Source organism: Pituophis catenifer, unplaced genomic scaffold, assembly GCF_029215685.1.
Source record: "Pituophis catenifer annectens isolate HBS135680 unplaced genomic scaffold, rPitCat1.0.hap2 SCAF_16, whole genome shotgun sequence".
Taxonomy (NCBI): domain Eukaryota; kingdom Metazoa; phylum Chordata; class Lepidosauria; order Squamata; family Colubridae; genus Pituophis; species Pituophis catenifer.
Genome location: NW_027256896.1, coordinates 21,897,144 through 21,917,348, shown reverse-complemented (window position 1 = coordinate 21,917,348; position 20,205 = coordinate 21,897,144). Strand labels below are relative to the sequence as shown.

The 20,205-nt window shown below is 59.8% G+C and overlaps 2 protein-coding genes across 6 annotated transcripts in view; one reads left to right on the top strand and one right to left on the bottom strand.

Moving 5' to 3' along the window:
• Positions 1 to 4,201: 4,201 nt before the first annotated feature.
• On the top strand, positions 4,202 to 14,796 carry GLIS2 (GLIS family zinc finger 2). Its single transcript, XM_070955155.1, has 7 exons — positions 4,202 to 4,391; positions 10,475 to 10,710; positions 10,805 to 10,968; positions 11,412 to 11,588; positions 11,685 to 11,818; positions 12,113 to 12,231; positions 12,479 to 14,796. The coding sequence occupies exons 2-7, from the start codon at positions 10,545 to 10,547 to the stop codon at positions 13,258 to 13,260; spliced, it is 1,542 nt and encodes a 513-aa protein (XP_070811256.1). The 5' UTR covers positions 4,202 to 4,391; positions 10,475 to 10,544; the 3' UTR covers positions 13,261 to 14,796.
• A 511-nt stretch (positions 14,797 to 15,307) lies between these two features.
• The window catches only part of LOC139325401 (mitochondrial import inner membrane translocase subunit TIM16-like), a 28,939-nt gene continuing 24,041 nt past the window's right edge, over positions 15,308 to 20,205 (bottom strand). For 2 of the 5 annotated variants that reach the window (XM_070955251.1, XM_070955249.1), the window contains 7 exons: positions 20,014 to 20,155; positions 19,587 to 19,676; positions 18,970 to 19,086; positions 18,343 to 18,478; positions 18,162 to 18,250; positions 17,977 to 18,063; positions 16,760 to 17,657 (listed from right to left, as the gene is read on the bottom strand). In XM_070955251.1, the coding sequence (XP_070811352.1) occupies positions 17,652 to 17,657; positions 17,977 to 18,063; positions 18,162 to 18,250; positions 18,343 to 18,478; positions 18,970 to 19,086; positions 19,587 to 19,676; positions 20,014 to 20,155 (667 nt within the window). In that variant the 3' untranslated portion in view covers positions 16,760 to 17,651. Of the gene's footprint in view, positions 15,461 to 15,826; positions 15,893 to 16,030; positions 16,168 to 16,246; positions 16,332 to 16,407; positions 16,538 to 16,759; positions 17,658 to 17,976; positions 18,064 to 18,161; positions 18,251 to 18,342; positions 18,479 to 18,969; positions 19,087 to 19,586; positions 19,677 to 20,013; positions 20,156 to 20,205 lie in introns of those variants that run through there. The other 3 variants (XM_070955253.1, XM_070955250.1, XM_070955252.1) reach the window with 3 other exon arrangements.

Below are 20,205 nucleotides of genomic sequence, written 5' to 3'. Positions count from 1 at the left end.
TGCTATGGAATGCTCACCGCTCAGCCTTTCACTGTCACCTCCCCACCCACCCCCGTGAAGAAGTGACCAAAAACACCTTCTGGCCAGACTCACAAAACACAGCCAAGGTGAATTAAGCTTCCTTCTACCTTGTATGACCTAGCACCTTAATTAACATTTACATGACCAGCTAACCAATGCAAACTATGTCGGTGCTGTGGGAAGACATAGCTCACCAACTCCCACCATTCTGACTGGTTTCATGCCGTATACTTTGTCCAATTGGCGAATGCGAAGCAAAGCCCAAGTGTCACCATTGTGGCCAGGTGCAGTTTTAGGCTTAGTGCTGACCTGGGGGAGGACATCCGGCCCATGGAGGCAGAAGAGCGTGGTCTTGGTCATTTGAAAAGCTGATGGGGGAACTGGCTCTGGCCAGCACTGGTGCCTCTTCCTTCCTGAAGTGCTCATCCAGGGAAGATACAGCAAGGAAAGGAAGGCTGGGCTATGGGTCTGAATGGGAGATGAACCTGCATCTGGAGTACTCTTGGATTCAGTCTGAGCCCGTGGGAAACAGCAACAGCATTGGATCTAGCCAGGGCAACACAGGCTCAAGTGACCGGGTTAGTCCCGGCGGCAGAGTCTGAACCTTAGCTGTAGTCAAGACAGTTGCAGCAGTGGTGATCACACTCTGCTAGCCAAGACCAGAGAACACATGGATAGCATGCTGAGAATCGGCCCCAGCCTGCAAGAGAGGTTGGAGGGTCAAGAAGTCAAAGGGCCGCTCCTTCCACACCTTTGAACTGAACTGATCCAGCTTGACTGAAATTCCCATTTTGCACGTTTGCAGTTCCCAAGAGTGAAGATCAATGAGCGTGGTTTTCCTTTTGACATCTCCTCTTCCTCTTTGCCTCATAGGAAGGGATGCCAGAACAAGACAAACAGTGCCCCAATCCTGCCAAGGGGCTTACTGGTAGCTGAGCTGAGCGCATCCCTGGCCTGGCAATCATCAACATGAGATGCAGCTCCTATTTACCTCACCATCTTCCCCCGGTCTACAGCATGACCGCAATTTTTCTTAGAGTCGATCTCTTTTCTGAAAGCATGTCTCGGTCTCTTTGCCAGGACCTCGCTTTGCTTCCTTTCCAAACCGGAGTAAAAGAATAGGCCAAAGACGCTCTGAATGCAACAAAGGGGGTCAGGCGGGCCCACAACTAAGGGTACCAAAGCCAGGGACTGGCTGGGGTGGCCAGCGGTCCCAGAGCCGTGTCTATCATCAGCAGGGCACCCTCTCTTCTCTGCTGGCTGACAGATTACGGAGGGCCACACTCTGAGGCTAAGATGCTCCTGGGACAAGCAAAGAAGGCGCCCTTATGAAAGAGGCAGACTGGGGATGGATGATCCCCCATCCTGCACAAGGTATCTGGGCCCCAACTTGATTCTCCGATCCCAATATGGATTTGGAGGCAGACTCTTCTCTGGGGCGCATCACCCACCCTCTGACCCAGAGCACTTGGGTTCCCTGCAGTGAGGAGCAGTAGAAAGCTTGTCTTTGTTAGAGGCAGAATGTCCCAGAATGCCCCAGAGTTGGAGGAGTAAAGCACTTGGGGAAATGCTCAGTGCCCCCTCACCATCCAAGTGCTGTTGCTGAGGAAGGTCTGCACCATAGCCAGAGGCACTCCCCCTTGTGGCTAAGAGAATACAGCACAGCCATCTAGTTTCAGAGTTTATTTGCTTTCTCCCATTTTAAATTGACCCGGATCCAAAGTTCTCTATGACACAGAAATCACAAACATAAAATACAAGGTGCCAGGAAGACAGAGCAGAAAAAAACCAGTTGGAATCATCACAGCCACATAAGAACAATTCCAGCAACAAAAGGAAAAAGTGCAAAGGATTCAATTCTCTTCCTGAATTATTTGAGTGAGTAAGCCTTCCTCTTGGAGGTGCTGAAAAAGCTGGAGTCCTGTCCCTACCCTTCTGGCACAGCTCAGCTGGGAAACGGGTCTTAAGAGCAACTGCCACCTTTCAGCCTTCCAAACAGCTGTTTGATCTAGGCTGATGGCAAAGCACCAGGCGTTGTTACCAGCATGCCCCTGACCACCATCAATTTCTCCCCACTTGCTTGGAATTAACAGCTTGGGCTGGACAAAGACAGACCCAGACATAAGCACTGAAATAATTTAAATGGGAGGCCACCAATTCCAACCCAGTTTCAGATTGATCAATTTCAGCTCTCCCCCACACACACCCTGAAACATGACTCAATTGTTAGGGAAGGTGCAGGAGGCCCCATCTGGGATGCTTTCCCCGAGCAGTGGCCTCTAGCTGTGTTGACTGCATCAGGCCCCAAAGGTAGCCCAAGCATGGTAATCAGGTGACTTTGTCCCCCCTGCTAGAACCTACTTCGCCAAGTTGTGAAGATCAGCTAGAAGAATCTTGCACCAGATTCTAAAGCTCTGTGGCAAAATGGCTGTGCGTTGAAACAGAAATGGCAGGTGACAAGTGCATCGGGTGCTGCTTATTAGGTTGCAGTACTGAGGGTGAATGCCAGAGTCTGGAAAAGAAACCTACTGAAGAAGCCCTGTTCCTGGGTAGCCACCCAGTCTGCAGTGCTGGGGTCAGGCTTAGCAGTCCTCTGGTGGCAGGAGGGGTACATGACTCACCGTGAAGCCCCCAGCAGATGCTCCAAAATGGGGAGGGTACCACAATGACGCTTCCAAGGAACTTCTGGGCCTCCAGTTCCACATAGGTGCCTATTCTCCCAGGGGCACCAGGGGGAAGTGCTGTGGTGTGGCATTTGGGGAACTTCTCCATCTGGGCTACAGAGCAGCCTTAGTCCTTGGGACTGCTGCCAGGCCAGGCCTCTCCCTGCAAACCCAGCAGGCAATGGTGACCAGCAGAGTACTAGCGGCCAGCTGGCATCTGCTCCTTTGGCCAGGAAAGACGGTGCTCACAGCATCACGAGAGGTGCGGATTGGTGGCCCGGGCTGAGAAGCAAAGGGATGGGCAGGAGGTCTGGCTGGGCGGAGATCTGATCACCTTCTGCTCTCCCAAGGCTGGGCTGCCAGGGGCCCCGAGGGGCCCGACGGAAGGAAAGCAAAGGGAGAAAATGGCTTTTGCTGAGCCGCATCTGGACGTCTTTTCCGGACGAGGCCGCTTAGTGACCGGGAACCTGGGGATGCTTAGCCCAGACGCCAGCCAGCCACTGCCCGCCTTGCGAGCCCAAGGCCGTAGGAAAAAGGGTGTCAAAGCCGGCCTGCCGCAAAGAAACTCGGGGAACTCCCTGCCGGCGTCGCGGCATCCCAAGCCCGGAGCGAACGGCCGCCTCGACTATTCTGCTGCCCGGCAGAGCCGCCACGAAGAGCCTCCGCCCTGGCCGGCAAGGGCGTCCCGCTCCGCTCCGCTCGGCCAGAGACCAGAAGATCCGCCCGCCCACCGCGCTTCCTATCTGGGCTGCCTGGCGCCGCCTCCACCTCCGGCTCCTTCCGCTCTGCCGTCTGCGCCAGGGGAGCCGCCGTCCGTCGGGGCTGGCCCGGCGTTGTGGCCGGAGGGCCCTCAAGTCAGCCGGCCGGTTAGGGGGCGGGGCGGGCAGCAGGGTCCTTTTGGCGGGCCGTCGGGGCCCACCGCCAGGCGCAGGCGGGTGCGACGAGGAACCCCCCGGGACGGACGGCCTGAGGCCGCGAGTCATGGGAGCAAATCTCAGAGCGGACCCGGCCGTCGACCTTTTCCTTCTGCGGCCTGCCCGGCCGCCCACCTAGAGAAGGCGAGCACGACTGCTCCCTGGAAGCCGGCTAGGAGAGTGGCGAGCGCGACGGCTGCTCGGGCCGGCGGCCTACTGGCCGTGTGATCCTCGCCTATCCCGGCGCTTCCTCACGGCGGAAGAGGCAGGCTGGCGCGGGACCGCCGCTCCGCCCAGCCTGATACGGAAAGGCGAGCCTTCTTCGGTAGATCCGCAGCCGGAGGTCGGCGATCAGGACAAGAGGAAGGGGCCCCTTGCCCTCCCGGCCTCCGCCTCCCGCCCCTCCTCTCCAGCAGGCACCGCCTCCATCCGCACGGGAGTCGCCCCCCGCGTCCCAGAGCCGGGGGAGGGGAGCCGGAGAGACCCTCCCCTTCGCCTCCTCCACCGCCGCCCTCGCTCCCTCGCGCGGCATCTTCTCCGCCCGCCCTCCCTGCCGAGGCGCAGATGTGGCGCTGCGGCCGTGCGCCCCATCGGTGCCGGTGGGGGTGGGCGAGGCGGAGCGGCGAGGCGCCCCCCGGAGCTCTCTCCCACAGGTGAAAGCCTGTCAGGACCCTCAAAGAGGGCAGCCCCAGCGCCGCTCCCGAGCCCCTCCGCCCGGTCGCCTAGCCACCGGGGGCGCGCACAAAGCCGAGCCGAGCCGCCTCCCTCCCTTCCGCTGTCGGCCAGCGCCAAGGTAAGGCTACGGGGGCGCAGGCGGTCGGTCGGTCAGGGAGGGAGGTGGCGCCTTTGGAGACCCGGGGGGGGGAAATGGATCGGACCCAGATGGGGGAAGTCGTCGCGACGGCAAAACATGCCTGCCCTTTGCTGGAAGCCATTATCCCTCCGGCCGCTGCCCGGCGTCCCTTCTCTGCCTTGCTTGCTTTCCGCAATGGGAACCTCAGCGCCCGGGTTGAGCGCACGACGCCCCCGCCCCGTGCCTTGTCTGGGGGTTTCGAACCCGGGCCTATTCGTGGGAGGGCAGGGGAGGCTACCCGGACCAGGAGAGGAGGGCTGCGGCCCCCTGCCGGGCTTGAAATGACCCTTCCAGGCCAGCCTAAGGGGGAAGAAGGGAGGACAAAGCGCAGGGCCGGGGCTCCCTCAGCCGGCACGGGAACCGGGGCACCCTGGGGTAGCCCTTCGAAGATCCCGTGGGACCGGCAGCGGGGATCCCCTTCCTGCTCTGCTCCAGCCGGCCCCACATCTTCCAGCTGAAAGGGGTTTCCAGGGCACAACCCATTGGGGTATGGCACTTCTGGCCCAGCGGGAAGGATCAAGGCCTGCAACCCGATGCAGTCTGTCAGAGTGGGGGGTCTGAACAAGACGGGTGGATCTGTGGTTTGTTGGGGAGCCAGGAAGAGCAGGAATGTCCTTGCAAGACCTCCCTGCTGACAGCCACCCAAGCCTGCCGTAGCAGCAGAGTCCCAGCAGAGAGCAGGGAAACCTGGATGTGGCCACTGCATTCTGCTCCCTCCCTAAAAAAACCCTTTGGGAATGGCGAGGAGTTGTAGCCCAGAAGGGAAGGCGCCAGGGACAGCCATTGCCCGCACTGGACACAGGGGGCACTCTGGCTAGAAGGCCAGGCGATTTCCCCAGAGTGGGAGGTGGGTTTGACCTTGCCTCCCCTTCCCCTTCCAGTCAATGCCCTTCCCAGCTTCACCTGAGCAGGGGGCTGTAGGGATGACGCCCCCCCCCTCGGAGCCCTCACCCTTCCCGGCCTGATTGGATGTCTTCCATAACACTGGCATTTTCTGGCCCCCCCCACTTTCTGGGGAAAATTCTGTGCACCGTGACCTGTGCTTTTGAGGGGGCGGGGAAACTGCCCCGTCTGTCCCTGTGGCTCACCAGCCCTTCAGCCTGGCCATCCTCCTTTTCCTTCCCCACTCAGCCAGGGCTGACCTCTTGCCCACTGTCTGCGGTTGAATGGGCCCTGCAGCCAGGAGTGCCAGCTTGGGGGGACAGGAGACTTGGGTGGCAGGAGGGGAAACAGGGATGCCCTCAGGGGAGCCAGTCTGGCTGAGATATGGGCAGGGCAACCTAGGGGCTCTGAGAAACCCCCTTTCTCATCATGTTGGAGACCCTCAGGACTTGATTGACTCCCCAGCCCTTGATCATCTTCCTGCCATTGGAGGGCCCCCTTGCTTTTGAGTCTGGGAGCTCTGGGTGATTCTCAGGATCTGACTCTCAGCCGCATTTCTCTAAAGCTATTTGAGGGCCTAGCCGTGAACATACTTGGGCACTGGTCAGTGCAGGATCACCCTTCTTGCCTCTTCCAAAGAGGCTGCAAGTCCATGTGTCCAGCTGCCTCTGATTTCCAGAAGGGGCAGGAGGAAGACTAAGCAAAGTCCTCCCAGGGCTGCCCCTCACTCAACGACCTGGGGCATGCTGGTCTCCTTCCCGCTTTTCTCCTGCCCCGCCCCACTTTTGGCTAAATTTGCATTACAGCAGATTTCTTGGGGCCTGGCAGCTACCCAGGTGAAGTGGTCACTCAGGGTGCCATCGGTTGTCTTGCATCCAAGGAGGCAGGGCTGTGCTTGGGTGGACAGAGGGGGGTGAGGGCAGACGTTGTGGCCTGTAGAACATTTGGAGGTGAGATAGGTAGGAAAGGAATTGCTCTCGCTGGAAGTGGGGGGAGGCGAGTTGGTCATTGAACAGAGGGCGTACTGCCAACTGAATGGATCCCTATCCCCCCCCCCAGGCACTGTCCATAGCTGCTTTCTGGAGTTCTTGACAGCATAGTCACCTCGAATCCCACCTGTGCCTTCCCCAAATATGGTGCTCTCCCAAGCCCCTCCACCCTGGAGCAGGCTTCAGCCAGCTCTGTGCGGTGAACTTGGGCCTCTACACATCTGAGAAGATGGGGCTGTGCTGGTCAGATGGGGAGGAGCCTGGAAGGTGCCCAGATCACAGCCAGGATTACGCTTTGCCCAGAGCAGGCAGAGCCCCAGTCAAGGAGCGCCTGGAGCTGAGGGGGAGGAAAGCCACTCCCAGGTGGGCCAGCTGGACAGAGCCTCCTTTGACTTCCTGCCAGTGGGTGGGGGCACGTTTGGAGGGACCTCCAGACACTCCCAGTGCCCCCCCTCCCCACATCCCTGCTAGATGGGCTTTGGATATTTAATTTAACTAATAAGTGCTGTGGGTTCATGCTGATTTTGTTTTACCATGAGTGCTGTTTTAGTCCTGTTTCATGGAGGGGAAGAACAGGTAACAGGTAATGTTGCTGGTATTTTATTATAGGTGCCTTGCACTCTGGCTGGAAAAATAAGATAAATATCATGAATAAATAAAAAGGAATACACCCTGGTGTACATATTTACTCCAAAGGTTTAATGAGCTGTGAGGTTATTGGTGGTCCCATTCCACTCCCCTGACATATATTCTGAGGGGTTGGAGAGTAGAAAAAGGCAGATCCATCTCTTTACCTGAAGTTGAGGAGGACTAATGGCTTGTGATTCAGTTAAACTGTGTGGCTGCTTCTCTATATGGTTCTGAGCCTGGAGCCCCTCAGCAAAGAGATGAAGTGGGGAATTTGGCTGGGGACTCCCCCACCCTGGCTGACGGTCTGGCTGCTGGAAGCCAGGCAGAGGCACCAGCTGCTGATTTTAAACTGCCTTCCTCACCAGAGAGGTGGCTGTATAGGTGGTCTCCTTCAGGCTGGTGTGGTCTGTGTCAGGCAACAGCTCTTCACCTGCCAGTGGTGCAGTCCTGAACAATGAGAGTGCCTGGAAGAACCCTCCGGGATGCCAGTCCTGGAGAGGACCTGGCGGCTGGAAGAAGGGCACCCGAGAGCTGCCTCTGTGTTCTTGGCCGCTTCCTGACCACATCCAGTCCTTGCCTGGCTGTCGTTGATATGAGTCAGTACAGGAGGGAAGTGGTGAGGTGGGTCTGCCAGGGATGAAGGAGCAGGGAGCTGCGCCCAGGCATGGAGTGGGTGGGGGCAGCTCTGGCCTGAATGCCCAGCCATCCGGCCTCCCCCTGAAGCGTCCAAGTCTTAAGAAAACAGCAGGGGAGGGTCTTGCCAGCAGGACAGCTTCTGTTCGCCTGCCAGGCCAGGCTTGGACGCTCCTTCTTCTTCTGTCAGCCGACACTGGAGGGACGTTAGGTGCCTCTGCACATCTGTGGAGGGAGGCCTGCCGGCCCCTCCTGCAAGTGGCTCCCTCGGTTGACTTCCTCTGGATTCTGGGAAGGCTTGTTCCCAGGAATGTTCTGCTCTGGGGCCAGTTTGGTTTGGCAGCTACTGCTGCCTCGCAGGGTGGGGGAGCTGCTTCCCATCCAGTGTCCCACCCAGCCCAGCTCCTGGGAGCAGCTCAGGAATCCAGCGAGAGGCCACTGGAATATGGGGGGGGGGGAGAGACGGGGGACGGCTAGACTCTGTGGAGGCAGAGAGCTGCTCTGCACAGCAGGGGCAGCAGCTCCTCCCTTGGCACTCCAGGCTCACTCCCTGGGAAACAGTGCCTCCCCAGACTGTCTATGTCCTGGGCTGTTGCCACCGAAGCATCCTGGAGCCCTGATCCAAATGCTTGCTCTGTGAACCTGGCCTTCTGAGGGAGGGACGGAAGGCCCCTGTCCACGTGCTTGGCTTCTGGTGCCCGCCAGGACTCGGTTGAAGCTGGCCAGAGGCTCTTCTGCCAGGAGGCCCCTGGCACTAGAGAACGAGAGGCCTCTGGGGCAGGCTGGACTCTGCTTGGACATTCCTCCTGGAATAGGGGAAAGGCTGGGCAAAGGGGGCTCTCCATGTGGGAGAGGGAATGGCGTAGGGTGGGTACCCGAACAGGCAGAGCAGCAGTGCCAGGGAGGTGGGCAAGGGCTCCCCTGAACTACGCCTGCCCTGTTGTGGCCTGCATCTTGATCCGGATGCGGTGTAATCTTTCCCAGTGGCGTCCTTATGTGTACAGCCTTTGTCTCTCCTCTGGGCGCACTCACTCGTGGCCCCGATGGCTGAACTATAGAGCAGGTAGGCCCGCCAGCCCCCTTTGCGCCAGGTGCAGGGTGCGCTGTGTCAGGGTAGGGGCTGGGTTAAGCCAGGGCTTCCTCCAGGAGAGGCCCACAGTGGGGCCTGACACCTGCATTCTCCTCTCCAGCTGCTCTGCGCCCAGCCAGGCTGCACCTCCTTTCTCACCGCCCTCCCCTCTTCACCCAGTCACAGGAAGAGGAGTGGAGCTCGGTGCCAGAAGCGCCCCCCCCCCAATTGGGCCTCAGCCTGGCCCAGAGTGCAGAGCGTGTGGCTGGGGTGGGGGGGTTGCAAAGATCTTTGCCCCTCTCTCAAATGCCTGTTTTGTGATTCCCCCTCCCCCGCCTCTGCATTGCAGACTCGGCGCTGGCCTCGCCGAGGTGCTTTTCCCTCTGGCTGCCCGCCTCCCCCCCCTTCCAGGGAGGGGCCTGCGCATTCCAGCATGTCTGAGCCGCAGCCCGGCCGGGCCCAGCGCCAAGGCCGGCGGGGAGGGCGAGCAGGAGCCGGCCTGCGCCATCCGGGTCGGGTGAGTTCGCAGGTGCCGCCCAGAACCGGGCGGGGGGCGCCGCATACCAGGCCCACGGAGAGCGCGGCGGGCGGCCCTCGCTGCCGCCCGGCGCCTTTGCCGGAGGAGGGAAGCGCCCGCCGCCCCTTCCTGCGCCCGGCCTGCCTTCGGATGAGGATGCGGCAGACGGGGCGGGCGCTCCTGGCGGCCGGGGGCGCTGGGTGGGGGGTGGGGGGGCGGCCGGAGGAAACGCAACAGCCGGGGCCTCGGGCGGAACCGCCTCCAAGGAGCACCCACGGGTCAGGCCGGCGGCAGCCGAGCAACGGCTGCGCCCTCTGAGCATGGACAGAGTGTCAGAAGCGGCGCTTCTGGAGTGCGGAGGCCGCCGGTCCTTGGCACGCTCATCAAGGCCGGCCTGGCAAGGGGGAGAAAGGGGGAGACACGTGTCAGCAGCCGGCCGGCCCGCCTGGCTCGCCGGGAGGGCGTGGATGATGCGCCGTGTTGAACCCCGGAGCAGTCCAGGCGCCACTTCAGCCAACCGAGCTGTGGGGAGGGGGCCGCATCGGACGGGGAGGGGCGGCTGGGCACGGGCGGCAACAACGGCCCTCGAGAGCCCAGCAGCCTTTTGCCCTTCTGCCCAAATGCCAAAGAGCCACGCTCCCCCTCCCCCGAGAAGCCCGCCCCTCCCCATGAAGTGGGCGCTCCGATTTCTCACAGGGCCCTTTGAAAGCAACTTTAGCAAGTCTCGGGGCTCCTTCCCAATTCCCAAAGTGTCGCGTTCTGCCCGGCTGCCTCCAGGCTGCTTTCTGCCGGGGGCGGGGGGGGAGGTTCGGGAGGCCTTGCTGCTGCCCTTTCCCCAGGAAGCGCCCCTCTCCCCTCCCTTTATAGCTCCACAGCCTGCAGGCAAGAACAAGGAGCAGCTGTTTGTAATTGGAAGGTCTTCCTGTGGGGGAGGGGGTGTTGGCACCCACAAAATGAAAGTCTGATGCGAGGGAGGGTAGGTTGACTTTTGCAACTGCTCCCCCCCCCTTGTGCCCCAAATATTTTGGGGGACATTGATTAGTGAAGCAGGAGGAGGGCAAGGAGGAACCAGCTGGATTTTCCCACCTGCTTGACTGCTGGCCCCCTCGGACCCTTCCCTGCAGAGAGGAGGCAGCTGCCCAAGTCAGCCTCCTCCTGCACCCCAGAAGTAATAAGCATTGGCGGGGGGGAAGCCTCCTGCTGGGTTCTCCATAAAGCAGCTTTGGGGCAGGTAGACCCAGAGGATCCGTTGGGGAATATCAGGAGCAAATGGGGCATCCCTACCTTTCCAATTCTCATGCAGGGTGACAGAAGACCCCCCTGAGTCCACCCCAGCTGACCAGAGCAGTCTGCTCCCTCACTGCTGGCCCCCCATGCATTCCTTGGACGAGCCCCTGGACCTCAAGCTGAGTGTCTCCAAACTCCCGGCTGTGCGAGAGAAGCGTAACTGGGCCCTGGGCAGCACCAAGGGCCGAGCTCTGAGCCAGATCTCGGAGGACGAGGGCTACCTGGTAGCGGGCCCTGGCTCCCCTCCAGAGGGTGAGTAGTAGGCAGGGAAGGGGGGGCTGGGCTGCTCCCTTGCCGGTGGGAAAGGGGTGCACCACTTGCTGATCCATCTTCTGCCCCCCCCCAGGCCTCCAGGCGCACCCCCAATGCCAAGACAAGAGAGACCACCGGTTCTCCTCGCCTCCTACCGTTGACCTGAGCCTGTCTCCTTCTCCACCCCCCAGTGGCAACACATCTGCCTCCCCAGACAGGCAGGGCAGCGGGGGGCTGGTGAACTGCGCCAGCTTGCGTGTAAGTGTCGGGATGGGTACAGCAGGGCATGCCAACTCTGCCACACCTCCCAAGGGGGACTCACAAAGCCCACATATGTGCCAGAGCTTTCCTAAATCTCCCTGGCATGTTCCCTCAAGGCTATGCAGCCTCCCCACTGACAGGCTCTGGGCCATGGAGGTTCCTGCCTCCCCTCCCCTGGTGGCTTTCGAGGGGGTGTTGTGTCTAATGGCCGCTGGCGATGGCTTCCTTTTCTTCAGCTGACACTCCTGAGCAAGACGGGGAGGGGGGGGCAAGCAGAGGGACTCCCCCTGCCCTGGCCACACCCAGCAGCTTTTCCAGCTCTTGAGAGAGCTCTGTTGCCAAGTAGCCTGGGAAGGGGCCTCTGCCCTTGGCAGAACAGAAACATTCACTAACTGTGGGGGGATGGGCTGCCAGCCAACTGCCCTGCCTGGCCCTTCCAGGACCTGCAGTCCCTGCGCTACCTGGAGAGTCTCCGCAGCTCCTTCCAGTTCTTCCTGCCTCTGAACTCAGGAGGGTCCCTGCATCTGCCCGCCTCCACTTTCCTGGCACCGCCCAAGGAGAAGCGGCTTGCTCTGGAGACAGCTGTGCAGAAGCAGCTGGTGTGCCACTGGTCCAAGGTGAGCAGTCGGCCCTTTCAGAAACGGCTCTGCCAAGCCGGGGTGTCTGTGCTCTTCTCCAGTGACCCCAGGCCTCGCTCTCCCCTCACCCCACAGTGCAACCAGCTGTTTGAGCTCCTGCAAGACCTCGTGGATCACGTCAACGACTTCCACGTGAAGCCAGAGAAGGATGCTGGCTATCGTTGCCACTGGGAGGGTTGTGCCCGCCACGGCCGGGGCTTCAACGCCAGGTAATCGTTTCCTTGCTTTTGGGAAGGTGTGGGGCCTGCCTTGGCCAGCCAGCCTTGGGATGGCACCACGGCTCAGCCATCCCAATGCTCCAATGGGCACGAAATGTCGGGAAGGCTGCTCTGGTCACACTTCCACATGGCCATTTTGTTGGCCCCCGGCCTGTCAGCTGACTCACTACAGCCCTGGCAGGAAGCCTGGCCTCGGTCTTTGGAGGCAGGCACTCCCAGCTGTTGAAGTGCTGGGACAGTGGAAAGGAGCCAACCCCCCCACTGTGAGCGGCTTCTGCTCTGCAGGTACAAGATGCTGATCCACATCCGCACACACACCAACGAGAAGCCCCATCGCTGCCCCACCTGCAACAAGAGCTTCTCCAGGCTAGAAAACCTGAAGATCCACAACCGCTCCCACACAGGTGAGTCCGACTGGGTTCCAGTCCCCACCCCCCCAGTAAGCACGGCTTTCCTCCAGACCGGCCTAACCCTCTGGATGCGCCCTCCCACAAGTGCCGGGATCCAATCAGCCCCAGATGGGTCCTGCAGAGGGCAATGGGATGGATGGCCTGGGGGTCAGGGCCCTCCCAAAGCCCCCCACCCCATGTGGGAGAGGGAGGCAAGAGCCCTCCTCCCTGAAGCAGCCCTGCTCCCCTCTCTTCCCTGCAGGGGAGAAGCCCTACCTCTGCCCCTACGAAGGCTGCAGCAAGCGCTACTCCAACTCCAGCGACCGCTTCAAGCACACCCGCACCCACTACGTGGACAAGCCCTACCACTGCAAGATGCCCGGCTGCCACAAGCGCTATACAGACCCCAGCTCCCTCCGTAAGCACATCAAGGCCCATGGGCACTTCATCACCCGCGAGCAGCAGGAGCTGCTGAAGCTGCAGCCCCCCACCAAGGCCCCCCCACTCATGGCCAACGGACCATACCTTGGCGGGGCACAGATCATTGTGCCTACCCCGGCGGCCCTCTTTGGCAGCCACAGCCTGCCCCTCCCTCTCTCCCAGGCCCCTCTGGATCTCAGCACCTTAGCCTGTGGTGGGCTGGGCACGGCCGCCATCGCAGGCCTGCCCAGCCCCACGCTTGCTCCTTTGAACTTGGCCAAGAACCCCCTGCTGGCCTCCCCTTTCTCAGTGGGCAGCCTGGGGTTGCCAGTGGTGTCGTTGCTGGCTGGCACCTCTGCCAAGGCAGCTGTTGAGCGAGGGCAGGAGAACAGGGCCCGGCCCTTCAAAGGCGACATTGGTGGCAGCAGCCGATGCAAGGAGACCAGTGAGAGAGTGAAACTGGCCAGGCTGCGGACAACCACCGACAGCCTCTCTCTGCTCCCCGGGGGCGTTCTGGACCTGTCCACTGGCATGAACTCAGGGGCAACCGCTGAAACTCTGCCACCAGGTTGGATGGTAATCCCAGCTGGCTCCGTTTTGCTGAAGGAAGCTGTGGTGAGCTAAGTAGGGAAGAGCAAGGAGGACGACTGGAAGGGGACCTGGCATTCAATCCGAGTAAGCAATGCATGTGAGCAAAGCAATAAGAAGCTTCCCAGGGCAGCAGCCAGGAATTCCACCCTCCCCTCTCCCTCTTCTGCCAAATGCAAGGCAGGGCCAACCCAGGAGCACCAATGCAGGAATCACCGCTGGTTGGTCAATCCCCAGCGAGACCTTCTCAACCCAGCCCCCCTTTTCTCAGCCCTGCTTTAGCTCAAGAAACACGGGGGGAGCCCACGTGAAGAATCCTCTGCCCAAAGCTGCCACCACTTCTTTTGGCTCCTTTGCTGGCACTCCTCTCTGCCTTTGGGGCACGTCCCGTCCCCCATTTTTTCTCTGGAGCCCAGGAGTGCCACCCTGTGGCTCAGAGGCCTTTTCCTCCCCCCTCTGGCTGCTGTTCAGAAGCTAATCCTGGAGGAGCTGTTATCAGCTGCCTCCCTCCACTCCAGCCCAGGGCTTCTGCCTGGTTCAAACCTCTCTGACAAAGCACACCATGGCGTGTGCTGCTGACGAGACAGTTCCCCGACACGGAGGAATTGAACTGCGCAATTCCCTCCATAAGCAGTTCCTTATATTAAAGCTGTGCAACAGTCTTACGGAGGCAGTGAGGATGGGAAGACGGCAAAGCACCCCTGGATGAAGGTTCAGTCTGTGCTGGGTCCTGGGCTGCTTCTGCCCTGTAAACTTTGCAAAAGCCCCTTTTTTTATTGGGGGTGAGGGTGGGGATTCCCGCCTTTGCTTTTAGGAAAGCAGAGCACTGGACAAGCTGGCACCTTTTATGCAGATCCAAGATGACCTGCTACACTTTCAGCAGGAAGCCATGAACTTGTCAAACCTGGCCAGGAGATAGCCGAGACCCAGGGATGGGTGGGAAAAACACAGCCCATTTCCCCTACCATAAATGCAGGCCCTGCCACCAGCTGTACCAGCTTCAGGAGCCCAGCAGAGAAGCAGCATTTGCTCTGCACTTCCCCACCGCACCCCACGGCTCCGCCTGCAGCAGCCCAGATCACCTCTCGACTGCCCTCCTTGTATTGGTGGGTCACTGTTTCCAGCCGCCTTTCCTAGACAAGGGCATCTCTGGGTATCCCCCTATATATCCCCCCCAGGGACCTGCAACTATCCCTCTGCCATCTACATATCATCCTTGTGCAGTCCCTGCAGGCAATTCCTGGCAGACCTTCAGTGGTCCACATAGTGCCAAGGATCCAGAACCACCCTGGCCGGGGAGCTGGACTCCCAAGCACATGCATGCCTGCTCTGGGGCTCCCACTCACAAAGCATCCCACTAGGCAAACTGGCCTCAGAACTGATGCACACAGGCTGCCAGTGTTTTCCTGTTTCTAAGTGCCTTTTGATTGTAGGTTTTGTTGGGGGTGATGCCCTCCTCTTGCCTCTGTTATGTTAGTTAAGACAGAAAAAGATAAGCTATAACTTGACCCACCGGTCCTCCAGAAGAGAGGATGATTATGACAAGAACAATAAAGTACACAAAACAGCCTTGCTAGGTGCTGGTGATGTCTGCGGTTGCTCTGTGCATGTGTCTAGGGATGGGAAGGGAGATGTTCAGAGAAAAGATGGCTTCACGTACTCGCCATGATGCCATAGCAAAACCCAAGCTATCCACATTCTGGCTTGGTGTCCTGAGCAGCCCACAGCAGCAGAGCTGGCCTTTGGCAATCGGACTAAGCTATGGCAAGGTCTCACAAGCAGCTGGTCAGGCGTGTGGCCTATCTGGGAGGACACTGGCTATCTGGCTTGGACAGTCAACCATAATTTCCCCCTTTGAGGGGCGAGTCTTTCCAGATCTTAATTGAAATGCCACCAGGGATGTTCTGCACCTTTTTTCTTCTGGGCTTGAGGTAGCCACCGCGAAGCCATTTTGCCAGGGAAGCTGCATACAAAAAGGGCAAACCAGCCTTGCTGTCTTGTAACCTCAGCAACTGAGCTGGTGTGGGAATCGAATCTCCTGCATCCTGGCACCACCTTTCTTTGAAGACAATGCGAGACCAGCTATACAAGGGCTATTTATTGGCTAGCTATAATTTAGAGGGGATGCCAGTGCAAGAGAGAGGCTGTGCTACGTGCCTGGCTTCTGTGGCGAGTCTTGTTCCCTCTGGGGCTGGATCCTCAGCTCTTCGTCCAGCCGCTCCTTGGCTCTCACCACCTGCAGGGCAGAGGGTTGGCACTTCAGAGGTACGTGTGGCAGAGAGCCCACCCGCTTTGCCGGTGGCAAGTGGCCACCGGAGGGCAGCAACCCTCAGGAGAAGCCTGGCCAGATCAAGGAGGCTTAGTTTAGCAGCTCCTGGGGGCACGGAAAATGCCAGCCGCAACCTTCCATGGATGCCACACACAACCCATCCGTGTGAACCTGGAGGACTTAAAAATGCTGTGCCAGAAAAAAGGGGGCGGGGAGGAACCGAGAGATGCCTTTGATATAAAGCGCAGGCGGTCGGCAAAGAGCAGCGCGCTCCAGCAGGCAGCCGGCGGGTCATTTCCCCCCCTGCCCGGGCGACGAACCGGTTGAACTCACCTTGGACTGCAGGTAAAAGGAGCCCCCCACGGATTTGTCGTTCACCTTAAATAAATGCTCGTAATTCTACCGAAGAAAAGCAGACAACGCCGGGTCAGAATCAGCGGCTTGGCCCTTTGCTTCTCCGCCTCGCCGTCGCGTAGGAGCCGCTGCCCGAGAGCCCTCCCGGCCCAAACCCGCTCCGGTTCCGGGAAGGCGGCCCACCTTCTGGATCTCCTCCGGATTGAGCGTGGAGACGTTGAGGATCTGCTGAGCCTCCTGCAGGCTGATCCCGGAGAGGCTGGAGGCCGCCCAGGACTGGGCGCCCGTCCGCCCGCGCGTCTCGGCGGCCGCTTGGCTGGCTGCTCGGGGACAAGGCCGCTTAGCGTCCCGCCAACGGCCGAGACCCCGGAGAGCCCGGCGCCCCCCGGCCCGGCTTACCTGCGAACTCCTGCCGTAGCGCGCGGGCGAAGGCGCGGCCCACCACCTGGGCGCCCACCAGGACGATCTGCACCAGATACTTGGCCTGCGGAGACAGCGGCGGTCAGGCTCGCCCGCCCCGCCCTCCCGCCCCGCCGCCCCGCCGCCCGGCGACCCCTCACCATGTCCGCCGCGGGAGCGCAGCTCAGAACACCCGCAGGAGAGCGCGGCCGGAAGGAGCAGCCCTTCGGCCCGGAAGCAGCCATGGAGGAGCGCCCAGCGGCCAGAGCGCCCCGTGAGGCGGCGCGCACGAGGGCCACCCAGCGGCAGCCTCGGGTACTGCGTGGGAGCCGCCCCGCGGCGATCCGGAGCCCAGCGACTTCGCCCTTAGCGATGCCGCCTCCTGCCCTGCAGGTACCCTGGAAAGCTTCGGGCCAGCCGCTCTCGGGAGCTGCTGCGAGACTTCGCCACCCTTCCCGCCGAGAGACCCGGCTCTCCATCTGCCAGGGAGGCGGGGCCCTGAGCTGCGCCCAACTCGCCCCGGGGGCTTCCCTTGACCGTGAGCCTGGGGTGGGGAGCTCCGGCACAGGACCCATCCTGGTGCCCAAAGAAAGGGCCTCTCTGCCTTCCCACCCAGGGGATCGGGACCGCTTTCAGACACTGGCCCTTTACAGTCGGCGGAACTGGGGAAATTAAATCTCTGAATTTAGGGAAGATTGCCCAACAAGATTGCCCAGGTGTAACTCTGAGCCCCCCCCCCCCCCAAGTCCTTCAACAGCAGTGACAGCAGGACTGTCTGTGAGCTTCTGCCTCTTCCGCACAGGAGGAAGTCGGAGCAGCGTGCTCCTCGGGAAGAATAAAGACACAGGAGAATAAAGACACAGGAGACACCAGAAAGGGAGGAAGGAGGTTTTCATGTTACGGCTACACCCAGCAAGGTGGAATCAGGTGGAGAAAGGAGCTTCCTCCTGAGAAGAGGGCTGGTAAGCAAAAGCTTCTCCAGCTTCAGGATGCCAGCTTGGAATCACTTGGGCACATGTGGGCAGTGAATGAGCCCCGAGGATGCTTGCAGATTGCCCTCTGTGGAACACTTCTGGGCAACTGGCCCACCAGCTTCAAAGCAGCAAGCTGAGAAGAGTCCCTGCACAGCCTGAGATGCAACAGAAAGGCTCCTGCCAAGGACAAACCCTGAGGGCCCCTGTGTTGGGGGGAAGCCATGGTGTCCTTGGAGAGCGGGGCTTCGCCGGATGATTGTAAACAGGTGGTCTGAGTCCCTATCCCAGCAGGAGGGCAGCCCCTGAGCAGAAGCAGCAAGTTGGGGAGAAGCCAACTGGCAAGGAGTAGCCTGCAGGCCGAGCCTGACTCTTCCTTCCTCTGAGGGGGCTGCAGGCAGAGAGGCAGCATCTGTCTGTTCCAGCCTTTGTAACTAGTCCTATGGAGCAAAAAAAGATGGGCAAGGTTGAGCAATGTCGGGGCAGCTGCTTGAAGTCATGTGCCACGGGCAGCTCTCTTGTGGGTAGTGGGACCAAGTTCATCCCTCCAAAGTGAGAGAGAGAGAGGGAGGGAGGGAGGGAGGGAGGGAGGGAGGGAGGGAGGGAGAGAGAGAGAGAGAGAGAGAGAGAGAGAGAGAGAGAGAGAGAGAGAGAGAGAGAGAGAGAGAGAGAGTCGGATGTCTCTGGGCTTATAGAAGCTGGCAGTGGCCAGGCTGCCCCCACACCCTGCAAGTATGACCCTCCGATCACTGCTCTTACCCACTCCTCTTCATCCACGCCCTCAAAGGAGTCCTGTGGGAGGGGGTCATCTCGGTTTCCAAGCTTAGCCACCATGGCGCTGAGCAGCTGCAGAGAATGGATGTTAGGGGGGGGCTTCTTCACCCCAAGGCAGAGGAACCACCCCTTCCCCCAGTGTGAGAAGATCAAAGGGAGTGAAGGCTCACTTCCTCTTTCTTCTGCTCCTCGGACTTCTCTTCCAGGTAGACAGAGGGCAGGTATTTTCGTCTGGGGGCTTCCTTGGGCACTTGGCTCACTGCGTGGGGGAAGAAGGCAGCAGAAGCTCCTTATTCTTATGCCCACTGAACTCCTTCAGCCCTCCCAGCTCAGCCCTTCCTTCCCCCTTACCTGAGGTCATGTCCTTGGGTTGCAGGCTGATGGTTTGGTGCTGCTTGTTAGCGCCCTTCAGCCAGGCTGTGGCTGGCAGGGCAGGTTCCCACCACGCCTGCGTGGCGGGGAAAAGGTCATCCTGGAAGAATTCTTTCTATGGGAAGGAAATGACCTGTGGCTGATGAGAGGCTGGACGCAGGGCAATGCTGAACCTCTCTGACAGGAAAGGCTCTGAACTGGGGGGGAGGGTTGAGGTATTAGATTGGGGCCTCCAATGAAGGCCCCTCCCCTGAAGAAAGCTGCTGGGCAGCTGCAGGAGATGGGGGTGGGCCCTTTCATGGACAGGTCTGGCTAAAGGTAAGTAAAAGACCCTGAGGTTAGCACCACAGAAGGTCACATTCACCATATGAGCCTTTTGGCCATTTGGGGGTTGGAGCAAATAAATGGACATATAAATAATATGGGAAACAGAGAGACATTCTGAGTTTGTGAATGACTGACTCATTCAACTGAAGCTGGCCAATAGCAGTGTGGACTGAAGGTCTGAGCAACCACACACAGACATACACACACACACACACACATGAATGCAGACCCATACGCATGCACACACCTGGCCCCAAAAGCCAAGGCTTGGTGTTCTACCTTGACCCTGGGAACCCGGAAGGCCACCGGCTCAATGGAAGTCTGCCGGAGGCGCAATGCCCGGGCAATCTCGACCTCCCGCACATCACACGCCGTCTTGGGCAGGAACTGAAAGCCCTGGAGCAGCATAGGAGAGAGACAGAGACTTGACTTCTACCGATTGTCCTGCAAGGAACAACAACTCCCCAACCAGCACCCCAGAGATTTTGCAAAAGCTCTCGTCTTCTCTGCTGTTTGGATGCTCTGACCCTGGACGGCCACAAGAGGGCAGCCCCAGACGGCCTAATGCTGATCAAAGGGGCAGAGGAAGAGGCCTCCAGGTGGCCAGGTAGGTCAACAGGCATTGAGGGAAGGGCAGCCCCAAAGTTCTTCCCCTCTGGGATGCCATTCCAGTCTGGCAGGGACCCCTGCTCCCAGCTGTTGGTGCTGGGGAGTGGGGCAGGCCAGAGGGCAGCTGCTCCATTCTTTGCCCTCTGCAGCCTTTTCAAAAGTCTCATACAAGGTTTTGGCCCTTCCAGTGTCAAAAGAAGCCAAGTCCAGTAAAGATTCCAGCCTAAAAGGATTTTTTAGCATCCCAGCCCTGTTTCTCTGGGCCTCTGTCCCAGCAGGTGCCTCACCTTGTGGGGGTCACAGGAGAGGAAGCTGTTGCACTCCAGGAAGAAGGGGGCCTCTGGGACCACCTCATAGACAAAGACCCTGGTATCGCCCTAAGCTCCCAGAAGAGAGAAGAGGTAGAATGCGCAGCCTGGGCTGGGGACTCCTGCCCAAGCCTTTCACGAGCATCTGGCCAAACCGGTCCCATGGGAAGAGTCAACCCAGCCAGGAGAAATGCAGTGGGGGGAAGCTGAATCCCTCTGAGTGGGAAACCGGGCTCCATACACCAGATACCCAGCCTGGCTAGAGGCAAAAGAAGAGCCATCTTTGTGTCCCGCCCACCCAAGGATATTGCAGGGCTGGCGCCGGATGGCCTGCTTTGCTTCCCTGGACATGCCCGCAAAGCCCTTGCCCGCTGAGTGGCAGGATCTCCCTTCCCTCTTGGCTCACCTTGCCTGTGAAGAAGGCCACGCTGGTGTCCACGTCATAGAAAGGGATGAGGGTGGAGGGAGAGACATCCAGGCCAATGGTGGCTAGAGGTCCGGTGGCCAGGGCCTCAGCCTGGTGCAAGGAGAGCTGGCGTTCACTGCGACTGAAAGAGGAAGGGGCAGAAAGAGATAAGACAGGCCATGCTCTTGCAAG